The 18,865-nt window shown below is 50.2% G+C and overlaps 1 protein-coding gene across 1 annotated transcript; it reads left to right on the forward strand.

Moving 5' to 3' along the window:
• Positions 1-17,935: 17,935 nt before the first annotated feature.
• Positions 17,936-18,601, forward strand: LOC128907966 (cygnin). The gene is made up of 2 exons (XM_054197420.1): positions 17,936-17,993; positions 18,468-18,601. Exons 1-2 carry the CDS (start codon positions 17,936-17,938, stop codon positions 18,599-18,601), a joined length of 192 nt encoding a protein of 63 aa, XP_054053395.1.
• The last annotated feature ends 264 nt before the right edge of the window (positions 18,602-18,865 follow it).

Here is an 18,865-nt window from a genome sequence, read left to right on the forward strand (position 1 = left end):
TGTCGCGGGTCGGGGACCTGTGGCGGGCAGGGGGCGGTAGCCCGGGCTGGGGGGGGCAGGAGCCCGGTGCGGGCAGGGAGCGGGCAGGGCCGGAGCTGAGGGGGTTTCCGTCGCTGCAGCTCGTTGCGGGCAGTCGCTGCCCGCGGGCGCCGTCCGCAGCCGCAGTCTGGCCGCGGAACCAGCCCGGAGCGAAGCCCCGGGTGGGCAGGGGGTCCTGCCGGGCTTAGCCCAGCGCGGCTCCGCTCCTCCCCATGGGAAAGGCCAAAATTCAGAGCTACCGCCCCACAGCTGCGTTTTCTGTAGCACCCCTCGGATGCTCACACGGCTCTTCTCCGAGACCACCCTGGCAGCTCGGGCCCTCCTGCACGCAGGGTCATAGACCCACAGAACGGTTTGGGTTGGAAGGGACCTTAAAGGCCATCCAGCTCCAACCCCCTGCCCTGGGCAGGGACACCTCCCACCAGCCCAGGTTGCTCCAAGCCCCGGCCAACCTGGCCTTGAACCCCTCCAGGGATGGGGCAGCCACAGCTTCTCTGGGCAACCTGGGCCAGGGGCTCCCCACCCTCACACCAAAGAATTTCTTCCCAATATCTCATCTCAATCTCCCCTCTTCCAGTGTAAAACCCTTCCCCCTCATCCCATGGCTCCCCTCCCTGCTCCAGAGTCCCTCCCCAGCTTTCCTGGAGCCCCTTGAGGGACTGGCAGGGGCTGGAAGGTCTCCGCGGAGCCTTCTCTTCTCCAGGCTGAACCCCCCCAGCTCTCTCAGCCTGTCCTCCCAGCAGAGGGGCTCCAGCCCTCCCAGCATCTCCGGGGCCTCCTCTGGCCCCGCTCCAACAGCTCCGTGTCTCTCCTGTGCCGAGGCCCCAGCGCTGGAGGCAGCACTGCAGGGGGGTCTCCCCCGAGCGCAGCAGAGGGGCAGAATCCCCCCCTCGCCCTGCTGCCCACGCTGCTGGGGATGCAGCCCAGGCTGCGGGGGGTTTCTGGGCTGCCGGTGCATGGTGCCGGCTCGTGTCCTCATGCCTACACACGGGCAGACCCCTCCGGTTATACCACCCTGTGCATCATCCCGAAACTTTTCCCATGTCAAAGGGGATGGCTGTGGGCTGGAGCTGCTCCTCCACAGCATGGTACCTCCCATGGCAGTGCCAACATCCCACAGCCTGTGGTGAGGATGCAGAGAGTCAAGCGTGCATCAGCTCGAGTGCTTTTTCCTGGGTTATTCCTGTAAAGTACGTCCCTGCTAGGAAAGTCAGAGAGCTTGGGCACGCCTGAAACTCAAATGTCCACACCGAATTTGTTGGCAGACGTGCGGGCAGGGATGTGGTCGGCACCATCCAGTGCTGACCCAGGCAGTGCCAGGGAGCAGCTCAGGGGTCGAGCAAACTCCTTTTTGGAGGCCAAGAAAGTCTTACCATTGACATGGCCAGACTAAACCTGAGGTCCAGAGGACAGGTTCCGGCATTGGTGGTTCACTAGCAGTTGGGTTCCACCAAAAGTTCTTTACACTGAGGGTGGTGAGACACTGGCCCAGATTTCCCAGAGAGGTGGTGGAGGCCCCATCCCTGGAGACATCCAAGGCCAGGCTGGATGAGGCTCTGAGCAACCTGATCTAGCTGAAGATGTCCCTGCTCACTGCAGGGGGGTTGGACTGGATGGCCTTTGGAGGTCCCTTCCAACACAACACATTCTATGATTCTATGATTCAATAAAAAACAGTAAGTTAGCAAGATTGGAAAAGCGAATTTGAGGTTTATAATGCTGAAATCCATCATTTACCTTGAGAGTATTTGTAAGACTGAGAAGGGCTGTCTACAAACCTCTGTGCTTCCAAGCAAAAATGAACTTTTAAGTAGCTTTATGAAGGGCTCTCCATGCTGTGAGCAAATGCCAAACATCTCCTGAAGAGGGTCTCAGCCGGCTGCGTTGGCCACAGCCACTGCCCAGAAGAGGACGCTGGACCGCACGGGTGGATGCGGGCTCTGATGCGGAACCACAGGTCTCGCTCCCCTGGAGAAACTCCGATTCCTTAGCTGCCATCTGCTTTATCTCTGAAGGAGAAGAAAGCGTGAAAATCAGGTCATCGGACGTTTCTAGGACTGTCTTTGGAGGAGATGAATAGCTGTTTGGTACCATCCCGCCCGTCATTACTTCAGTGGTGGAAGTTCAAGGTTGTTCAGTCCCTGCATGATGGAAACAGCCTGGAACTATCTGTGCAGATGCAAACAGGCAGCTTTTGATGACAGCCTGTTCTAGGCAGTTGCACACAAGAAGGATTGCAGAGGTGTTTGGATACGGTGACCTGAATTTTTATGCTCAGCTGTGGTGGTGAGTTCATTCTGGGTTTGTCCAGGCTGTTACTTGCATGTCTTACTAATGCTGGCAGTTTAGGTGATTTCAGTATCTGAGAATGATTTGAAAGTCTAATTAATGACATTTTCTTCTCATAGAGATATGCAAAGATTCATAATAAGGAAGATTAATTCTCACCTTACAGTGGTTTGCACTGATCCACATCATCAACCCCTCCAAAAGAGAAGAGGGGTCTCTCCTAGGTCTGCAGCTACCAGGGCATGGGATTCTCATGGGTAACTTCAAATAAAAACACGTCTACATTGCTGATACATGTCCAGTGCTGAGATGTCCTGGAAGCAGTACAGGACTAACCCTCTCAGCCTTTTGCTGTAGAGCCTGGGAAGCCTTTGGCGTGAATCCAGAGCTAAACGCAAGCTCCCATCTTTGGGGCACGAGCAGGACAGTTAAAATCTGCTCATCTGTGCAGTTTATCCTGGCCGAAGATGAAAAGCCACTTCACTGTCCCTCACCGTGCACAGTAGTGCTGGACATCCCTCTGCGATTGAGTAGGGACGGCTGATGCTTTGGGATATCATCAGCTTCAGGAGAGGTGCCTGGGGTCTCCACACAGCTCCCTTGCACCACTTGGGCTCTCACATGTTCATCCTCTCCCTCCCCATGGCCCCACAACCCTCATCCTCATGAAGAACAACCAGACCCCACAGACCAAAGGACAGCTTCTTTCTCAGTGTGGTGGCCACCACGCTGAAGGTGCTGTGGGGAGTTATGTTTATTAAGAGTATCCTCAATAGAATCATAGAATGTGTTGGGTTGGAAGGGACCTTTAAAGGCCATCTAGTCCAACGCCCCTGCAATGACCAGGGACATCTTCAACTAGATCAGAGCCCCATCCAACCTGACCTTGAATGTTTCCAGGGATGGGGCATACTCAGCTGGAGGGGCTGCAAAGAAAACCAAAGGCTTCAGCCCCATAGAATCATAGAATGGTTTGGGTTGGAAGGGACCTTGAAGATCATGTAGTCCCAACCCCCTGCCCTGGGCAGGGACACCTCCCACCAGACCAGGTTGCTCCAAGCCCCGGCCAACCTGGCCTTGAACCCCTCCAGGGATGGGGCAGCCACAGCTTCTCTGGGCAACCTGGGCCAGGGGCTCACCACCCTCACACCAAAGAATTTCTTCCCAATAATCTCATCTAAATCCACGCTCTTTCAGTTTAAAACCGTTGCCCCTCGTCCCACGGCTCCCCTCCCTGCTCCAGAGTCCCTCCCCAGCTTTCCTGGAGCCCCTTTAGGGACTGGCAGGGGCTGGAAGGTCTCCGCGGAGCCTTCTCTTCTCCAGGCTGAACCCCCCCAGCTCTCTCAGCCTGTCCTCCCAGCAGAGGGGCTCCAGCCCTCTGATCATCTTCGTGGCCCTTCGTACAGGAACTTGTTAGGATTCATAATTTGGTTCCTAATAACAATTTAATGATAGGGTTCACCAGCTTCTGGAAGCAGGTAGCTCCATATGCTTTTACTTGCTGTGATAAAGTCTCCTAAGAAACAACATCCCTATCAAGCAGGAGTAGCACACACATCTAGAAAGTGTCCAAGCAGAAAGAAATGAAGCTAAATCAGGGATTTTTGCCAAATGCCCAGAGATTCCTCCTGCCAGACCCCTAAATGCCTGACCATCTGCTTCCCTCTGCCCCATAACGTGTCCTGAAGAGGTTCGCCAAGAGGCTTGCCTGGCCTTGGCAGGAGAAGGGGCTCTTCCCACATCTTCCTTTCCTGGCTGGAGAGCAGGATCAGGAACCGTCCTGGTCTCTGGCCACTCTTCCCACATCTCCCTGAAGGACCCCAGGGCACGGGGCAGACCCTGGGGGGCAGAGGTTCCTCTCCCTGGTGGCATGTACTTGGTCTCGATTCACCGGTGAGACCACATCTCCCAGATCAGAGGCAATTATCATGATTTTAGGCGTTTCCGTGAGCAAGCTCTTCTCTGCTACGTGCAGTCATGCCGGCAGGGTTTCGCCTGTGAAATCCAAGAAGTAATTGGCTGCGGAATAGCAGAGAATCACCCTCCATATGCTGTAGTCCCATGACCATTTGCCTCTTGGATGAGGACTAGTATTGTTTAGGGCTCTCAATTTGCTTGTTTTCATTCCCAAAATAGATTGTAATCTTATTACCCACACGCCCAGCTGCTTTACCCTCTGATGTTTTCCCGGGAAGGGGAGTGAAAGAGCACCAAGCGCAAGGTAAAGGATGTTTGTGGTTAAAAATCATCTGCGATTGCAGTGACCCCATCCTCAGCGGTAAATCCAGGGCAGCCCGGAGGCCAGCTGGCACGGCCGAGCTCTATGCAGGATATTAAGGTCTCCTGGCTTCCTAAAAAAGGATCCACGGTGGGCGGCTTGCTGCGTGTTAGTCCCTGTGCTAACTCTGGGAGCCAGTTTGCCCAGACCAAAAGTGTGCCAGGGGTTGCGGCTAAATTTGACGTCTTCGCCTGGTCCCGGCGCTGCTTCATTTACTGGTGTGGATGCAGCCAGGGATTCTGGAAAAGAACGAGGCGGAGAGCAAAACCCTCCCATAGAGAAGCAGATAAATTATTCTATTTATACAAAATTTGCTACAATAGCAGGAGAGTCAGCTGAAGCTGATTTATATGTTGTTTTCCGTTTAATATCCGCACAGCGCTTTCTAAGAGCTGCCATCCACACTTCTTCACTAAACCCTATCTGAAATACATGGTTTCCCACAAACTGGGTTCATCCTCTTGCGAGCTGGGAGGAGGGAGCCTGCAGGTGTGGGAGAGCTCCCCAGTCAGCTCTCCCGAACCCGCAGCAACGTCAAACTGGGGATTCGGCAACCAGAGGGTGAGTGGGCAAGGCTGAATTCAGACCGCAGGAGGAAGGAGGCTGGCAGGGTGCCACAGAGCAGACATATGTACCCGACACTACAGACACAAGTGTTCCTCAGGCCTAAGATACCATAATAAATTATTTTTAGCAAAATATATATTTTTTTTTTTTTTTTCAGGGAATAGCTAGTTTCTGGAGAAGCTTTCCCATTTTGATTGAGAGCAGCCCTGAGGAGAAGGACTTGGGGGTTTTGGTGGGTGAGAAGCTCCACAGGAGCCGGCACCGTGCGCTGGCAGCCCAGAAACCCCCCACAGCCTGGGCTGCATCCCCAGCAGCGTGGGCAGCAGGGCGAGGGGGGGATTCTGCCCCTCTGCTGCGCTCGGGGGAGACCCCCCTGCAGTGCTGCCTCCAGCGCTGGGGCCTCGGCACAGGAGAGACACGGAGCTGTTGGAGCGGGGCCAGAGGAGGCCCCGGAGATGCTGGGAGGGCTGGAGCCCCTCTGCTGGGAGGACAGGCTGAGAGAGCTGGGGGGGTTCAGCCTGGAGAAGAGAAGGCTCCGCGGAGACCTTCCAGCCCCTGCCAGTCCCTCAAGGGGCTCCAGGAAAGCTGGGGAGGGACTCTGGAGCAGGGAGGGGAGCCATGGGACGAGGGGGAACGGCTTTAAACTGAAAGAGGGGAGATTTAGATGAGATATTGTGAAGAAATTCTTTGGTGTGAGGGTGGTGAGCCCCTGGCCCAGGTTGCCCAGAGAAGCTGTGGCTGCCCCATCCCTGGAGGGGTTCAAGGCCAGGTTGGCCGGGGCTTGGAGCAACCTGGTCTGGTGGGAGGTGTCCCTGCCCAGGGCAGGGGGTGGAACTGGATGGTCTTTAAGGTCCCTTCCAACCCGAACCATCTGTGATTCTATGATTTTTTCATAAAGAATCATGGAACAATACACAATATCCAGAAACTTAACTTTTTTTTCAAAGCTTTTCGTCTTTTCCATCTCAAGATTGTTTTTTTACTTTTCATTTGTCAACCAGGGAAATGTCTGGGTAATGAAAAGAGAATCCTGGGTTTGTTTTCTCCTCCTTTTTGGAATATCCTTTTTTGTCGTGGCATTAGCCAGACGCTCACCAAAGACAAACCGACAGGTCTCTGTGCTCTTGGATTATCTTTAGGGCTGGCCATCCGAAGCACATGGACAACTTGATGCCAGAGTTGTATGCAATTATTCTGAGTGAGTGAGAACAATCACTCGGGTACAAATTGTCCCCAAAACTCTCCCCAGCAATGATTGCTATCTGCGTGGGAAGGGTAGGATATCTGATATCATCTGCGTTTGGCTTTTTCAGAAATTGTTAGGGGGGAAACAGAACAAACCTTTTTCATAGGCTCAAAAATTATTGAATTCTGCAGAAAACATCAACTTAAGCCACCGGACAGGGGTCTGATAAATCTTTCATGTGATGATGTGCCATGACCTGATTTTTTAGTTGGAGGCATGGACGTTTTTGAAAGTTTAGCTCTGGATGCAATTTAACATTTGGGGGCCCCTGAGATCTCTCAGTGTGGAGGGAGAGAAACACAGAGAAGGAGAGGAAGGAGAGGGAGAGGGAGAGGGAGAGGGAAGGAGAGGGAGAGGGAAGGAGAGGGAGAGGGAAAGAGAGGGAGAGGGAAGGAGAGGGAGAGGGAGAGGGAGAGGGAGAGGGAGAGGGAGAGGGAGAGGGAGAGGGAGAGGGAGAGGGAGAGGGAGAGGGAGAGGGAGAGGGAGAGGGAGAGGGAGAGGGAGAGGGAAGGGAAGGGAAAGAAAGGGAAGGGAAGGGAAGGGAAGGGAAGGGAAGGGAAGGGAAGGGAAGGGAAGGGAAGGGAAGGGAAGAGAAGAGAAGAGAAGAGAAGAGAAGAGAAGAGAAGAGAAGAGAAGAGAAGAGAAGAGAAGGGAAGGGAAGGGAAGGGAAGGGAAGGGAAGAGAAGAGAAGAGAAGAGAAGAGAAGAGAAGAGAAGAGAAGAGAAGAGAAGAGAAGAGAAGAGAAGAGAAGAGAAGAGAAGAGAGGAAACCCTTGTGGTTATAAAGGTTGTCCATTAGGCAGCAGCATGAAAAAAGGAACGTTAATGAAATGATCTTGACCTGCATGTGGTTTTAAGTGGAAAGATAATTAAACAGACATTTATACAGTGACTGCAGTTTGTCATAGAGACAGCTATGGTTTCTCTGGAGCCCACAAGAAAGCATTATGTCATTCAAGTGAACATGGCTCTTCTTCTGAGCAACCTGGTCTAGTTGAAGATGTCCCTGCTCATTGCAGGAGGGCTGGACTAGATGGCCTTTAAAGGTCCCTTCCCACCCATTCCATTCCATTCCATTCCACCTGTTTCTGAAAGGGCAAATATGGATAACATAAGCTGATAAATTCGTTACGAACTGATTATTTTTTTTTATTATTTTAAAGCTGTGGTGCTTTGAAAGTGTAGTTCTGTGTGCATTTCCATAGAATATGGGTCGGGTTCTTTGCGTCCCAGGAGGTGCATATGCTGAGGTAATTCTTCATGACTTAAAAGCTGGGTCTGACTGAATTTAGGAAATTACCAGATCATTCCTGAGAAAACTGCATCATGAATTGCCTCTTGAATGGTATGAATTAATGTATCTTAAAAAAAAAAAAAACCACCTGGACTTGGTGGAGACTTGATGAAGGTTTCTGGTTGAAAAAAAAAAAAAAAGGTTTTGCAGCCTGTTTAACTATTAACTCTTCCCTACAAACTGAACAGGCTTGTCACGCTTACATTAAGGGGCTTAAGAGTTCATTTCTTCCCCCTTTATACTCTCGGTGTATCCAAATGCTTTCTTAGTTGTGGTTACACCACAAATACATCTGGTATAGCTGCGGTCCTTCATCACAGCTCTGATTGACAGGGAGGAACTGAAGCATTTTCTGAAGACCACATTTCACAGTGGATTAAAGAGGCAACATGAATAGGACCTGAGGAACCATTTGATCATCTCCAGGCTGACCTGATGCTCAAACCCACCAGGATGGAAGTCTGACCCAAACGCTTTAGGAAGCTTTACTCAAATAGGCAGGGCGACTTGGAGGAGCTACAGGTTTCATAGACCCAGTATTCGCCTCCCCAAACTGGGGGGACAGAGACAGCACAGCCAGCTCATGTCTCCTTCAGAAAATGCAGTGAAGAACCAGTTTTGGAAAACAGGAGAGGAGGAGCAGCAGCAGCTGACGACCTTCTTCCTCTGTGGACCATCCTTGTCCGCCAGGTCAGCCTGAGGTAACATCTCAGCAGCAGACGCACTTCCCACAGCTGCTTTTTCCTATAAATATCCGTAGATTTGCGCACGCTGGGTTACAGTAGGCACCTCTGCACCTTTCACTATGTGTCTACAGGTGTCTACAGGTCCCATGAACTTCACCACCAGGGAAAACGGTTTTAAATGTCATGAGCTGGAACCACTCACCAGTGTTGTCAGTTCATCAGGGACTGCTTAGGTTGTGCTGAGTATTTAAGATCAAATATGAATAGGCTGAGTTAGGGTTTGCTAGGCTGAGTGTCTACCATAGCCAGAGGCAGTGTCTGAAGCATTGCTTGTCAGGGAAAAAAGGGTGCTCAGCGTGGGGGTAAATGTTCTCTCTGTTGGATGCTCAGAAGTGAAAATCTTTTCCTTCAGAATCCAATTAATGGTTCCAGTTAATAAAGAACGAATGGCCAGAGTACCTGTGCTTATATGTGACAAAGCGATTAGAGAGGGGGTAGCCCAGTAGGGTCAGACGTGCTCCTACAAGCTGAAATGCCTTTTGTTCCACTGCCTGTTGCAGGGAGAGGGATAAATTTAGAGCAATGACTTGTCATTTCGGAAATCAAAAAGGACACAGAGAAAGTGAGCACTGGAAAAAAAGTCAAGCTGTGCTATAACTCGCCAACAGTAGAGTAAAAGTCTCTTTAGCTGAAAGATCAGAGACAAAGCAGAGCTGCTGCTGTGGGACGAGGGTTTTGCGGAGAGCTTCGGCACAGCCCACGGGCGAATATTTTGCTGTGGTGCTCAGGAAGAAGTAGGGTCAGAAAATCAAAAATAACTGGGAATGGCCTCACTGGAAGTCAGTCTTACAGAAGAGGAGGGCCTTATTCAATACCATCCTTCCCCAAATTCCCCCGGCACATAAAACCAGGGCGAAACAACATGAACTTCTCATGAGTGTTTTCAGTCTGTGACTCCACTGTAAAATTTGAGATTTAGTCTTCATGTGCCAGAAGACTAAAACCAAGGCTCTGCTCTTGCAAATACCTCGTCGCCAAAACAGGTAAAAAGCTCTGTATTAGTCTGATCACAGCAGAGCTCTGGGCGAATAATTTAATGTAGCTGCAGAGAAGGCAAATGCCACAGAGGCAGCAAACTCTGGCCAGCAACAGAGCAGGACTCATGCCTTCATTGATACCTTTCTTGCACTGAGAAGCCCAAAACTGGACACAGGAGTCAAGATGCAGACCCAAAAGTGCCAAGCAGGGGGAAATAATCTCTTTCCTTGACCTGCTGGCTATGCTTTTGCTGATAGAGTCCAGTATGCAGTTGGCCTTCACTGCTGCAAGGATACGCTGCTGACTCACATCGAACTGAATGTTTTGTGGTTGGTGAAGCTACTGGAAAGGACATGTTTTGGAAAAAGGATGTGTATTTATATAGTGAAATGGAGGAAATGTCACCTTGAGGGAAGATAAGGAGACGAAGCGGTGTGGCTTATCAAAGCTTTGCGCTGGGGAATGATTCAGTTCAGGGTACAAGTATCTTCACAGGGAGAATATACCAAAAAATAAATACAGCTGTTTAACTGAACACAGGAAGGCATAACCTCCTCATGCTTCTCAGTTAAACAGACTACATGTCTTCATTTCCTGGAGGACTTCAGCTCATGAGTGGATACTTTTCACCAGGGAAAATTTTCACAAAGAGTGGAACTCCATGACTTGTAAAGTCCAGAAAACATGATTATATTTACTCCTCCTTCTTTTTTTAATACATAGAGATGTTGTGATCTTGAGCTACCACAGGGTGTGCCCATACTCTAATATAAACAGTGCTGTACTCATAAAATCATAGAATTACAGAATGGTTTGGGTTGGAAGGGACCTTTAAAGATCACCTAGTTCCAACCTCCCTGCCCTGGGCAGGGACACCTCCCACCAGACCAGGTTGCTCCAAGCCCCGGCCAACCTGGCCTTGAACCCCTCCAGGGATGGGGCAAACACAGCTTCTCTGGGCAACCTGGGCCAGGGGCTCACCCCCCTCACACCAAAGAATTTCTTATATCTCATCTCAATCTCCCCTCTTTCAGTTTAAAACCCTTCCCCCTCTTCCCATGGCTCCCCTCCCTGCTCCAGAGTCCCTCCCCAGCTTTCCTGGAGCCCCTTGAGGGACTGGCAGGGGCTGGAAGGTCTCCGCGGAGCCTTCTCTTCTCCAGGCTGAACCCCCCCAGCTCTCTCAGCCTGTCCTCCCAGCAGAGGGGCTCCAGCCCTCCCAGCATCTCCGGGGCCTCCTCTGGCCCCGCTCCAACAGCTCCGTGTCTCTCCTGTGCTGAGGCCCCAGCGCTGGAGGCAGCACTGCAGGGGGGTGTCTCCAGAGTGGAAGAGCAGAATCACCTCCCTCAACCTACTGGCCACACTTCTTTTGATGCAGACCAGGATGCAGTTGGCTTTCTGGACTGTGAGCATACTCCTAAATGGTTGGCACAGTCCTGGGAGCTGTTTTGTCCCAGAACATCCAGCCCCAGTTTCATCAAATCCAGAGTGCAACTTCAGGAGTTACCATGGACCATGCCCAATATGCATTTTGGATAGAACCATGCTGTTTTGGAAGCTGATAGAATTTAATATCATGGTCATGGTCAAACCAGGTCAGCTGGCCTATGGACCAGGAGAAGGGCCTTGATGATGTTTAGTGTGTAGCAAATGAAAATGTTTGAGCAGCTCAGCAGAAAAGCAGAGGGCAAGATGAACCAAGGCTGCAAACAGCCTTGCCTCCACAGCTGAGCTAAGTTATCCTTTTGACATCTGCTTGCCACGCAGCATAAGGTTCAGCTGTCTTAGACATGCCAAGGACTTGGCTTCAAATTTTCAACTGCAAAGAGCCAGAGGAGAGGAATCAAGGGATCCCAGTTCCCTTTGCTGTTTCACTGTTTAAGCCATTCACCCCCCCGTCTTTCCTTCTTCTGTGTTAAATGAGCCAAGGGCAGTGGAAAAGGGAGGTCCTCCAGGCACCACGAGCCACAGAAACAAACCGTATCTTGTTAGAAGAACTAGGTGAGGACATTTGTCTGCCTGTACGAAAATTTACAACAGACTGTTTTCACAGATAGCTTGTAGGTATCTGACACCCTTGAAAGGCGATAGGATAGGATACGGTAGGATGGGATACGATAGGACAGGATAGGGTTGTTTTCTTACTGCCCTCCTTCCCCCTTGAAAAAGTGCCCAGCGTAATTTATTACAGGTGACAAACAAAGGGTCCCGCTTAAAACCAGCAAAGACCATCATTATTTCATTTGCTGGATAATTTATCTCTGGTTTTAAAGTACCCAAGTTCTTCAACTGCATCCATTGCACCTGCCTTTTCAGGAGCACCTCATTAGCAGTATCGTATGAGTCTAAGTAATCTGGCAATTAGCACAGTGGAAATCCTTAGTATCTATTACTCTGAAGTAGGCTGGACCAAGTCTATGTTCACTGCTAAGCATTTTGGGAAAGACTTGCAAAAACTGGTAATTGCAAGGTAGCAAACAAGGGAAAATAAGCCCAGATTTATATTCAAGATGATAGACTATACATTTCTTATTACCACTCTTGAAAATATTTTATTTACTGGTACAGAGGCAGCCTGTGTGAAAAATACAAGGATCACGGAGGTCACTACTCATACCAGGAAAAAGCTGGAAAGAAATAAGCCCGATGGAAACATCTGTGGAAGGTGGCTGGGAGATCTGCCTGGGGGCAAATTGTTCTAGACTTCCGGGAAAAAAACATAAAATTATTTACATCAAGGCTAGATGATATCCGATTCAAAATTACAATGCAAAATATGTTTTGTGAAGAAACATAAAAGATCCTTCCCCTCCTCTGCGGGCGTTTCTCCAGCTGTGCTGCTCCTCCCGCGGTGCAGAGTGCTTCGGCGTCTCCCGGCAGTGGTTTCTTTCGCGTTGACTCATCCAGCCTCACCCTTTCTGCTCCTTGTGCCTTAACTCAAAGGGGGAAATTATAGCTGCTGGTTTTGCATCGAGAAAAGATGAATCCACACAAATACTGCAGCTCCGCACGCTGAGCCGACATTAGCAGCGAGTGGTGGTGTTTGTTTGAATTCAAATGTGAATAGCTTGAATGAGGGATTCCCTGTTGAACGTTTATAGGAACATACACATTCAATAACTATAAAATAAACTCTGCATCTAAAAAAAAACAAAACCAGCTGCTTGTCAAGAAAAAAAAGAAGCAGCTTTGTATAAGAGTAATGATTCCTTTTCCTTCAAAAGTCCGGTAAATGGAATTATTCATTTTAAAAGGTTATGTTCAATTGCAGAAATGAGCAGAGTTATTTGCCTGTAGTGGTCATGGGAAACAAGAAAAAGATAGGGTGAAGAGCGAAGGAAAAATGCAACGAATGAAGGAGGGGGCTGGGAGGGTACGAACACATACTGGAAATAATTGCGGGGGCGCCATAAATAAGAGAGAAGGAATGGAGAAAGCTGGAAAGAGGGTAAAGGAGTGACAGATGAGATACTGGGAAGAGTCTTTCTCCAGTTCTCTCTTCAGCAATCCGAACATACAAAATTCATGGCCATTGGACACTGTATTCAAAATTGTCCCACTGCAGGTTGCCCAGACGAGAAGGCTGCGAGGGTGGCAATTCCTAATTTTGACCTTCCAGCTCTCGCTGTCCTCTGTAGCTTCCTAGCTGCTGTGGTACCTGGGTGGGCATGGAGAAAAACAAGAAAAAAGCAAAACAGTGTAGAAAATGCTCATGCCTGTGGTCCAGCAGAGATCTCGGCATTCCAGGAGCGAAGAACAATACTCATCAAAAACAAACATAGACATCTCGGTGCTTAGAGATGGACTCCTGCCACAAGCGGCGCAGCAGGAGGAGAAACTTGAGCAAACCCATCTCCAAAGAGACGTTGTTTGCTTGCCGGCGTGTGCAATGTCACCCCGACCCGCTGGTCCCACTCACAAAGGCACCTGGCAGCCAGGTCCATGCTCCAGTGGGCTTCTCCTCGCCGCTCGCCGGCGCTTTCACTGACCCGGACACAAGGGAGCAATTCCCCCTCCTCCAGATCCGGCTGCCAGGACTCTGCTGCCAGCACGCATGGAGCCACCAGGCACGGCTCTGCTCGAGCCAGCGCCAGCCGGGGCTGCCGAGAGCAGAGCTGATCCCCAGAGGGGCAGGAATTAAGTCTGAGTGCCTTTCTGATAAGCTCTGGACACTGTCTGCAAGGCACGGACACAATGGACAATACTGAGGCATCAAGTCCATCATGGGGAGTAGTTTTCAGGGTGCATTCATCCCTGACCAGTGCGCTGGCAGTGAGGTTCCTCAAGGATCTCTCCCAAACATGGTGCTCAACATTTTCATCACATTCATTTGGCTGGGTATTTTGTCTCAATTTTAGTTGTGTTTTTTGTTTTGGTTTGGGTTTTTTTTCCCCCAATATTGACCATGGCCTAAAGGAAATGAAGGAAAAATGGTTTATGAACAGGAGTTAATAAATTTCCAGTTACCATGGTGATGGTAGGACACCTCAGAAGGCTGTTCTGAGTCCTGAACTATGCAGGGTCTTCATTAACAAATTGCATAATGGAATAAAGATTGAGCTTACTGTATTTGCAAATAGCAGGCTGAAAGGGACTGCAGCATGTTGCAGGAAACTGGTGACATTTTTTTTTGCAAAAGTCAGGAACAATTGGTGGAGAAGGTGGAAGGGGCAATATCTGGCAATGCAGCAATTCTGCAGGAGAGCGTGGGGCTGCGGTGGGCAACGAGGTGCACATAATGGTACAACGTCATCCTGTCAGGGAAACGGCAGAAACCGTTCTTTCTAAAAACACCCAACAGGGTTACCCCTTGTCAGGCACTTAAATTAATCCATTTATTACTCCACACTGCTAGACTTTCAGGTAGTGTGCTCTTCACTGCTTAGGGCACCGTACTTCAAGACAAGGTGGAATGGTTGGAGAGAGCCTAGACCTGAGGGGGTTAAGGGACCAAGAAAATATGACCTATAACAAAAGTCTGGAAGAACTGAGATCATGATGATGGGAAAAAAAAAAGTATGGCAGCCGTGATCCCCACAAATCTGGAATAAGAACACGTAGGAAGGGAATAATACGTTACCCCTGACTAGGGTGGTCCAAATGAGAAACAGTGGGCTGAAACTGCAGCGATGATAGTTCAGTGGTTTATATAGGACAGCGTTCCTAGTGGGGTGGAGAACGGTGTCCTGAAGGAGGGGAAATGGTGTAGAGGGGGCCAGTTATTGGTGGTATTCCCAAAGAGGCTTGACACCCTCCTGAGAGGGATGATTTAGGGTTGTAAGGAGCTCCGCCTGCAGGATGTGGAGCAGTGACTCTGAGGACATCTACAGTTCCACGCATTTTTTGTTAATAACACACAATAAATAAGCACGGTTGTGTCTTTGTTGGTAAACTGAAGAGTAGCAGGGCCCACGCCATGGTCCTGAGGCCAGTGGACATACCCTGGCCACATCCATATGATTAAACTCTCTTCCACGCAAAGCGGGTTGACCACATTCCAGTCATGTTGGAAATCATACCTGTCCCGTGGAGACACATGAAGTGTGGTGGGAAATGTGTTTGCAAAAGGCTCAAATGGCCTTGGAAAAAAGCATGTCCAGGGCTGTGCTAAAAATTTACCAATGGGGACAGCCAGCTTGCTGTGTCAGGCTTCAGCAGAGTTTATTTATTAGCACAGGTCAGCCCTAGAAGAGTAGACGGTGCTGTAGAATCACAGAATCGTTTAGGTTGGAAAAGACCTTCCAGACCATTGAGTCCAACCATCAGCCTAACACTGACAAGTCAACCATGGCCCTCAGCACCACGTCTACACATCTTTTAAATAACTCCAGGGATGGTGACTCCACCACTGCCCTGGGCAGCCTGTTCCAACCCTTTCCGTGAAAAGATTGTTTCTAATATCCAATCTAACCCTCCCCTGGCGCAACTTGAGGCCATTTCCTCTTGTCCTATCGCCTGTTCCTTGGGAGAAGAGCCCGACCCCCCCTGGCTACCCCCTCCTTTCAGGGAGCTGTAGAGAGCGAGAAGGTCTCCCCTCAGCCTCCTCTTCTCCAGGCTGAACACCCCAGCTCCCTCAGCCGCTCCTCACAAGACTTGTGCTCCAGACCCTTCACCAGCTTCGTTGCTCCCTGTGTAGCAGGGACCCATCAGCCAAGTGTCTTCAGTCTGTCAGTGGCGAACAGCTGGAGTTCTACAAGAGTGGAAGAACATGGCAAATATACAGTAGCACGTGTATGGAAAGCCATTGTCATGGTTTAACCCCAGCCGGCAATTAGAACCACACAGCCGTTAACTCACTGCCCCTGGTTGGCGTGGGGAAGAGAATCAGAAGAGTAAAAGTGGAAAAACTCATGGGTTGAGTTAAAGACGGTTTAGCAGGTAGAGCAAAAGGTGTGCATGCAAGCAAAGCAAAACAAAGAATTCATTCACTGCATCCCACAGGCAGGCAGGTGTTCAGCCATCACCAGGATAGCAGGCCTCCATCACATGTAACGGCTCCTTGGGAAGACAAAATGCCATCACTCCGAATGCTCCCCCTTCCTTTTTCTTCCCTGGTTTTCTACCCTGAGCATGACATCATATGGCATGGAATATTCCTTCGGTTGGTTGGGGTCAGCTGTCCTGGCTGTGTCTCCTTCCAACTTGTTGTGCCCTCCAACCTGCTCGCTGGTGGGGCAGTGTGGGGAGCAGAAAAAGCCGTGACTGCTTAGCAACATCTAAAAGCAATAGTGCGTTATCAACATTATTCTCCTCCCCAGTCCAAAACATAGCACTATACCAGCTGCTGGTAAGAAAGTCAACTCTATCCCAGCCAAAACCAGGACACCCATCCAATTCCAGCAGTCTGAGGTTTGGGGGTTGTTGAGTTGGATACGGATCCATGTCATTGTGCTGAATGCCCCTCAATGGATTTTATGGATTTCATGTACGTATAGAATAATACAGAGTGGAAAGGAGCTCTGGAGGTCACCTAAACCAGCCAGCTGCTCAGAGCAGAGCAAACTTCAAAGTTAGATTGACCACCCCACTTACTTTATGAACATATTTACAATTTCTTCCTCCACAATATCCATGGCAATGAGTCGCGCCATCCCCTTGTGTGCAGTGTGAAAGAAAAATGTCTTTGCTCAGTGCATCATGCTTTTGTATGTCCTCTTCTGCTTCTCTGGTTATGAGAAATGGAAAACCATAGTTCTCTCTTTGTGAGGACACTTACAGTTTTGACACTGCTGTCACATATCCCCACATAATCCTCTCCTTCTATAGTGGAAGAGTCCCAGTATAATTACTATCTTGCTGTCCGAAAATAAGTCCCCAGCTTTCACCATCCTTGCTACCTTCCTTTGTACCTCTTCTTGTCTTACCCTACGTGTGCAGAGACAGGGACACCAGCAGCGTGAAATACCCTCAAAACTGTTACAGGGACACACCAATTTTTGTCAGTGCCCATTCTAGCAAATCCTAACACTCAGTTTTCCTTCCTGACTGCCTCCAGACACTGACGTGACTTTTTATCTGAAGTGCTCTTTGACAGCACCTCTTCCCTGGCAGGTGAAAGGAAGTTTGCCATCACTGAGTCTCCTTTGCCATCTGCTGACGCTGCCACCCAGTGCTGAGATCCTTCTGCCCTGCAGGCTCCTTGCAGTCAGATCTCATTTCACTGGTCTGAAAAACCTTCTGTGGGCATCAGAGCACCCCTGGCAGCAGGGATCAGGCAATCTCCATCCCAGAAATTAAGCACGCTTGAGACTCCAGAGCTGTCTGAAGGGTTTGTGAGGAAGAGGTGATGATCAAAGTGTCTGCAAGTGGTCAGCCCATCCAGGCTCTTGGGAAAGGGCTCTCAGCACCAGTGCTCCTGCCCATCAGTGGGGTGAGAGAGGACACCAGAACAGGCTACATTGAACATGGTGTTTGCTGAATTTATCAGAGGGATTTTGCAGTCATGGTTCCCAGGAAGGTGATACATGGACACTGGGTCCTTCCCAAGCCAAGGCTGCTCACACCAGGGCCCCTCTCAGCTTGTCCAGCCCCACACGGTGACATGACTAGACAATGGAGGGAGAGTTGTCCGTGCCTCGTGGCCACAGTTCAGCCCTATTCCATGCGGTTGCATCCCTGCCAAAAGTTGAGAAAGACCTGAAGCCCTTTGATATTGATCTTGTTTCCTATCAGGTCCCTCTGCCCCAGCAGAGCTGTTCTATCTACTCACCGTTCGCTCCTGTCACACTCAATGGTTTGCGTTTCAATTGGGTATTGATACCAGATCTGGGGAGAGCAGAGTTTTGCCAACATACCCAGGTGCAGGGTGGAGGGGCCGGTGGTTGTGCGGTGAACCGTGAGAGGTCCCGTGAGCAACAGAACCTCCCCCAGGACCCTCCTCTCTGCTCAGAAACACACTATAAATATGAGGATCCCCAGCCTTGCCACTCAGCAGCGTCCAGCTCAGGCTCTCACCAACCGTCCTCTCTCCAACCTTGCTGAGATCCCAGCTCAACTCCAGCCATGAGGTTCCTCTACCTTGTCTTCGCTGTCTTCCTCCTGGTATCCTTGGCTGTCCCAGGTAAGAGGGTGAATTGCATGGGAAGGGGAGCAACGGTGGGAGAACCAGGGTCAGAGTGGGCCACGCTTGGTAGGCAGCTTGAACAAACGTGAACTCTATTGGCTTTAAAGGCTGTGATTTTGTTGCCTCCATCAAGGTGTCAGGTCCTTTGGGTGTGCAGCTGTGTGCTGGTCTCCCGCAAAGGCACAGGTGACTTGGTTACCCCAGGTGGTCTTAAATGCAGCTCTATGTTCATGAGCAGACCAGTGAGTCTTTAAAGAAAAACTCACTTTAAAGTACCATAAGATGTACATTTAGGATGTTTTAGACATTTTTTACACCTTCTAGTGTGTGGGAGAAGGGAGCAGGACCTCCCTGGGAGCAGGTTCTCATCCTTCTGGCCACTGCCACGCTTACACCTAGAGGTGATGGGAGGGCATGACACTGGGGCACCTACGCTGACCCAACCACTCTCCCTCTGTCTCCCCCTTGCAGGCTACGGGCAGGTAAGGAAGCACTGCCCGAAGGTGGGGTACTGCTCCAGCAGCTGCAACAAGGCGGACGTGTGGTCCTTCTCCTCCGACTGCAAGTACTACTGCTGCATCCCGCCCGGCTGGAAGGGGAAATAGGAGCTGAAGAGGAAACTTCTGGGGAAGAGGAGGCAGCGCGGTGGCTTTGGGAGCGGCTTCTCTACCGTCTAACCCAACTGTCGTCCCCTCCTCTCAATCATTAAAAAGAGAAAAAACGGAGATGTAACCCTGGTGTGTGTGGTGTGGTTACTTGTGTCCCCATGATCCCACATAAAGCATTAGGACAGGTTCCCTACGCCCAGACCAAAAGGCCCATTAGCAACATGTCTCTTTTTGTTCTTTTTTGCACAAAATTCGTAACAA

This window comes from Rissa tridactyla, chromosome 3 (genome assembly GCF_028500815.1).
Source record: "Rissa tridactyla isolate bRisTri1 chromosome 3, bRisTri1.patW.cur.20221130, whole genome shotgun sequence".
NCBI lineage: Eukaryota > Metazoa > Chordata > Aves > Charadriiformes > Laridae > Rissa > Rissa tridactyla.

Bases quoted from the DNA above. Each gene is read 5' to 3' on its own strand.
- LOC128907966 (XM_054197420.1), top strand. From the start codon at position 17,936: ATGAGGTTCCTCTACCTTGTCTTCGCTGTCTTCCTCCTGGTATCCTTG. The intron at 17,994-18,467 runs GTAAGAGGGTGA...TCCCCCTTGCAG, and splicing joins GGTATCCTTGGCTGTCCCAG to GCTACGGGCAGGTAAGGAAG.